The sequence below is a fragment of the Pinus tabuliformis genome, chromosome 1_2, assembly GCF_031772625.1.
Source record: "Pinus tabuliformis cultivar Carrire ecotype Pingquan chromosome 1_2, CPIR1, whole genome shotgun sequence".
NCBI classification, from domain to species: domain Eukaryota; kingdom Viridiplantae; phylum Streptophyta; class Pinopsida; order Pinales; family Pinaceae; genus Pinus; species Pinus tabuliformis.
Genome location: NC_142298.1, coordinates 320,357,504 through 320,363,646, shown reverse-complemented (window position 1 = coordinate 320,363,646; position 6,143 = coordinate 320,357,504). Strand labels below are relative to the sequence as shown.

Here is a 6,143-nt window from a genome sequence, read left to right as displayed (position 1 = left end):
TGTTTTCTTGTGCCTTCTGTAATTTTTTTGAACTCTATGTCGCATATGGTAATAAAATACCTGACTACTACTTTTACCATTATATGGGCATGACTCTTGTGCTCTATGACGGAGCCTATGAGCCATCCGTAATCTAGAAATAGATCTTTCTTCGATGATTTTTTGAGCTCTTGTAGCACGCCAATTTGGCAATCATCTATGAGCAGCTAGTTCATCATCTCCACTTCCATGTTTGTCTAGATTTACTATATAGCTTCTTTGTCTAGATTTATTGTATGAATAAATAGACTAAATACACATTTCATGTTCTTGATCTTATTGAATCAAACTAAGCAATTACTTTTTTTATTTTAATAGAAATTCTTAAAAACTTTTTTAGAAATGATACATGAAAAAAATTAAAAGCCTTTCTATAACAACCCAAATAAAGTGGTTGTGACAATTAACAGTGGCCGTGACAATTTAGTACAATTCATAAGCAATATTATATTATTTTCTGTATTCAAGCTTCTGTGATCCATAATGAATTTAAAAATCACATAAGAGAAATTTTGGCTAACGCATTTTGAACCAACAAGTGTGGTTTATCAGACCACACTCACACCACACTTGTTGGTTCAAAAGGCAACCAACAAGTGTGGTCTATCAAACCACACTCACACCACACTTGTTGGTTCAAAAGGCATCCGCCAAAATTTCTCTTATGTGATTTCTACCTAAAGACTTTGCTTAATATTATATTATATTATATAGTCCCATATTGTTTTTAAGATTTTTCATAGAAATATGATACTTTGTTATATATATATAAAAATAAAAAACAAAACAAAAATTATACAAAAATATGTTGATGTTATATAAATAAATTAAGAATAATACAAATGCAATGTTATTTATTATTTTGTAGTAATATATTTAAATCTCTTTAAATTAATTTTGTTTAATTTAAATATTTTTTTATAAGAAAAATGTTAATTATTTATTATAAAATATTTTATTTAAATTAATTAAAATTTAATAAAAATTAACTTTATTATTAAAATATATATATATATATATATATATAAAGAGATTAAGGGTTTGTTATATGTTTTAATGTATTTTTTTTACATTATATTTATATTTAAATTTCATAATATTTTTATGTTAGTGTTCTAATTAATTTATTAAACTTTATTATTTATATATTATTATTTTTTTGTTATATTAATTGGATATAATTTGAGTTACTCAAAATAATATGAGTAAAATTGTAAATGTGTAGACATCTCAATTTATTAATTTATGTCAAATCAGCACTATATGGTTGGATTTCCCTATTAATCACTATTAATTTAACATTGATGAATACAAATTATAATATTTTATACAATTTTTTCTAAAGCATATTTGAATGATAAACACTAAATTACCGTACAACATTTTTTAAATAAATTATTAATTTTACATTCAATATATTATCTATAATAAAAAATTTAATCATAATCAAAATTAAACCGCTTTCCCTCTCTCTCCTCCAGACTCTACTTTTGTTTTTCACTCTGCAAAGCCACTAATATTTCCAATTTTCTAATGACAAGAAATCCATCTAATATTTGGATTTAAAAATGTCTGCCAATTAAATAAAAGTTTTGTTTTTCACTATGGAAAGCCACTAATATTTCTAATTTTCTAATGACTAGAAATCCATGTAATATTTGGATTTTAAAATGTCTGCCAATTGATTTAAAAATGCCGGCCAATTAAATAAAAATAAATGCGCCAAATTCCCGTATACATTATCATTCTGCAGTATTTGAAAATGGGTAATGGGTAATCAGAAGCCTTTAGATAATTTTAGGTCATGATTTGGAAGCCTCTTCCGATCTGTACGCATAGTACCATCCGTATTTGTTATAAAGCTTCCCAAAGGCCTGCAGTAACAAGCAGAAGTGCCTGTTCTCCTTAATTCAGAAGTTTGAGTTGCAATATCATATATGTGTTAGCATTTATGTAATAATCGATTCGTGGCTCTATCTGCTAAACTTTCCATACTGTATTTCCCACATTTCAAAAGAATGAATTGCACAATGATGCCATATTGGAGGCATAAATAATAAAATACAGGACCTTCTACCTTTGCTTAGAGACATATTGCAACAAATTAACAGTTGCAGTCCCAAAGCATGATGTGTTTACATAAATTAGTTTAGAAAATTTAGACAAGTTGCTTCTTCGCACATAAAACGCATTATACAATATATCATGCAGTTAGTCACACCTGTATAAACTACAACAGACTCACATACTAGTCAACTAGTTCTGGAGCCATTCAATTCGTCAATATAAGACAGGCTCAACCAAAGCCAAAGCCTTCATTAGCTTCATGAATTGCCAAAAGTAATCGCTCCTGAAGTTGTTCTTTAGAGGAGTAATCAGGCAGATCTAACTGGTTGAAACTGCACACCAAAAGCACAATATCGCAAAGCATAAGATCTTTGGAAGGTGATTAGACATGATCTTAAAGAACTGTCTGATTTTCGTACTAACAAATCACTCACCAAGTATGTGCTGAAGGCAGTCTTTCCCGGGATCCATATGCTTTGTGAATCTGAAACCTCTGAGTTCCAGATATGCCTTGAAGAGCCTTAAATCCTTCCAATGGGACCTGCCAGTTTTAAAGTGTTGATTAAATAACAATTTTTAGGCTGCATTATCATTGTAGAGATGGCAAACTAAGCATAAATACAAATTCCCAAATGGGAGGATACAAGACAGTTTATAAGTTTTATTTTTAATAAGATTTAAATTATGGCTGATGTTCCTCAAAGGAAAAAGGAATACTTTAGATGTCCCAGTGATAAACTGCAGTAAACGTGCCATGTCCTCCTTACTAAAACTCTGAACAACTTCCCAAAACCATTGGACAACTGGAGATGCAGAAGTGTACCCATTGTACTCTGTATTGGCTTTGAGATCCTCAACTGCAAGATCAAATATGTTGCAAGAATCAGAGGTTATCTTACAAGATTAACCAAAAAGGAGGAAAAATATATTGAACGGAGAACTACTTACAGTCAATTTCAGGAAGTCCACTGATCAGAAGCTCAAGCTCTTTGTCATTGAAGATTGAAATAAGTTCCCTTGGTACTAATCCATTGAAACTTTCCATAAATGCATTGATTTGAGGGCGAATGGCAGTTGTTAATCGATGTTCAGCTACAAGATCCACATATTCATGTTTATTTTCTTCTGTAACTCTTACATTTCTTCCTCCAGGTATAAGTTCACAGTCTGTTACCTGTGAAAATTTCAAGGATACAAAAAGGAAAAGTTTTGTTTGGAATAAATTATCAGAATAAAAAGTTTCAAAAAATGGCATTCGTAGATTAGTGTACCAAGCAGAGAACAAATAATACCTCTGTTTTCTCATATAGAATGTGTTTCTCTTCATCTGCATCTATACTGAATGTCAAATCAAGGATGTCACTAATATCATTCTATCAGCAGAAAGAGAACTTCGACGTTAAAATGAGGAATACATTAACTAATTCATCAGTGACTTGTATCACATAAATAAAAAGAGAAAGTTAAAATGCTATGTTAATCTGAGGATTGTTCATAGAGCAGAAGACACATGGTAACTCCAGTTAAAAGAGAAGCAAGGAGAAGCCTATTAGAAAGAAATAACAACACCAAAAACTGCTACATACCTCCAGCATCCATTTCAAATTCTTATAATAACCAGGATCAATAGCCTCAATGTCATGATATGTAACTTTCACACCAAGTATGTGCTTGTAAAATGATCGAGTAAAATAGACATCTAGGAGTTGGCCATCTAATAATGCTTTTGCAACCTGTAAAGAACATAATCAGCAAAAGACTTCAGAAATATATCATACAAAAAGATGAAACTTAAAAACCCCTTTCAGATTAATGATCCACTAAAGTTTAAGAGAAGCATTACCACACATCCTACAAATTTGAAGTAGGATAGATGTTCTGTTTGAATAACCGAATTTGGATTGGGCTGAAATGTAGATTCATTCCCAACAGTGGTGAACAATAGAGCACCTTTGTCAAAAATCACCCTAGAGAGTAATTGGTACCATTCTCTTGTTAACCCACCAGCATCAATGCCCTCTTCTCCTTGAAAATGCACTGATAGGTGCCCATTAAGATCTTGATTTGAACGCATCCGTAACTGATTATATGAATCTTCCAGCAAATAAGCTCGACGAACACAAATACGCAGTGGTGCAGAGGGAACATGCATATGTTGCTCTCTGATCCTTGAACGAAAATAGCCTTTTTTGTTGTCAAAATCGATTAATCTTGATGCCCTTAACATAAGAGAAAGAGACTTCTCTAATAATCCTGGATTTTGTCGTATTAAAGCATTAAGAAATCTTCGATGCTTCTCAGCAAACCTGACAAATATTGCACTTCCCTCTTCCTTTTTCTGTGGGGAAGCAGCTGATTTTACACATGAAAATGATGTGCATGCTGCAGCCTCTTTAATCTCCCTTGCAGTCACATCACAATTGTCCATGTGCATAATGCTACTTCCTAAATGTATTTTTTCACACAAGATAAAGAATGCCTCAATAAATGGCAACAACCTTTGAGAACCTGGAGGAAGAGGAGGTGACATGGCAGCTGTAGCTTCAATAATGTCTAGTGCAGAATTTCTGTTTGATGTAGTCATAAAAGGGGTCGAAATATTCCCCAACTTTGTTTCTGTCTTGCCTATACAGACACTTAATGCTTGCCATAATGGTTCAAGAGATTTATTTAGTTCTCTAAAAATAACAGTTCCTTCTTGTTCCCTATCATACCTTTGAGTTTTATGGCTATCTAATCCATCACTAATACCTGAAACCAATGTAGTCAATGCTTTTAGTATTCTCAAAATCGCTTCTCCAGCCATGGAGTGTGAACTTAATCCCAACATCTCAGTGTTTGCTAGAGTCATTAGTTCACACATAGCAGCATCACTTAAACCGCCAGCCAATTTTACTAGTTCAGAAATCAAGTGTTTACTATGAAGAGATGTCATACTGGCCAGCTTCTTCAGAATTTCTGCTGCAAGTGAATACACCTTATCTGACAATCTGCGTAAATTCATTGTATTAGATTCTAGAAGGCAATTTAACACAAAGGAAAATAAATAATAAATGTCTGCATACTATAAGTAGCAAGCTTCATCCCAAATAGAACACATATCATCCAATTAGGATTATTCATTAATATTGAACATCCAAAGAGTAAAATTGTGACCGATACTCACCCCTCTTTTGCTAGAAGTTTACATATGTTTTGTAACTCTGGCTCAGAAAGATGCGAAAAAATGTCATGTGGATGTGTAGCCTTGTTGACACCGGAAATAGAGGCCTCAGAAACACCATTTGTTTTAGTTTCCACATCACTCTTGTGAATCTCAGTTTCAGGTCTGGTTGTAGAACATTCATCCCTTTCAGTATTTAAAGCCACATTAGACACCATTTCAGGCATAGCTTGAGTTTCTTTCCCCATATTCAAAACATCCTCTCCATATGAAGAATGTGATTCATCCTTGAGTTCAACATTCTTGAGAACCACATTGAGAAGATCCATGACCTGTATGGCATAAAGTAAATGATGGCATCAACCAACACATTTGGAAAACTGTAGTTTAGTTATGGGTACAGCCAAGTTTTTAATGAATATTAAATACAATACCATGTTCAGCAACTGCATAAAAACAGTTGAATCACAAGGAGGACAAGCTAAATCTAATGAAAAGTAGAGCAATACCTGCTCCAAGTGACTACTGCTTCGTAAGACAAGTGGCTCATTAAGAAGTTTTAGAAGCACAACCAGAGATATTTCTCCTTTCTGGGAGCCATCCAAAGACCACGAAACGCACTTTTTGTCAAGTAACTTTTCTTTCCCTTTAGCTTTCTTCAACTCTAAAGTTGTCCTACATGATGACTCCAGTGTTGAACATGGTTCCATATAAACTAGAAGATTTGAAACAGATTAACGATTTGTTGCCAAGTATGTCAAAATTTCCAGTACTCGACGAGAAAGAAGAGGTGGGAATCCTGCGGGCACAAAATTAGCATGGACCCTTGAAGACAATTTTAGAAATGAACTTTAAGCACCTCAAAGATTAAGTT

The 6,143-nt window shown here is 32.8% G+C and overlaps 1 protein-coding gene across 1 annotated transcript in view; it reads right to left on the bottom strand.

Annotated features, from left to right (window-relative positions):
* Nucleotides 1-1,804: 1,804 nt before the first annotated feature.
* Nucleotides 1,805-6,143, bottom strand: part of LOC149205660 (E3 ubiquitin-protein ligase UPL1-like) — an 89,833-nt gene continuing 85,494 nt past the window's right edge. The window contains 9 exon segments of the mRNA XM_089395135.1: nt 1,805-2,438; nt 2,541-2,647; nt 2,824-2,963; nt 3,055-3,280; nt 3,399-3,479; nt 3,693-3,839; nt 3,950-5,096; nt 5,273-5,601; nt 5,779-6,068. Of these exon segments, the coding sequence (XP_089251261.1) occupies nt 2,336-2,438; nt 2,541-2,647; nt 2,824-2,963; nt 3,055-3,280; nt 3,399-3,479; nt 3,693-3,839; nt 3,950-5,096; nt 5,273-5,601; nt 5,779-6,068 (2,570 nt within the window). The 3' untranslated portion in view covers nt 1,805-2,335.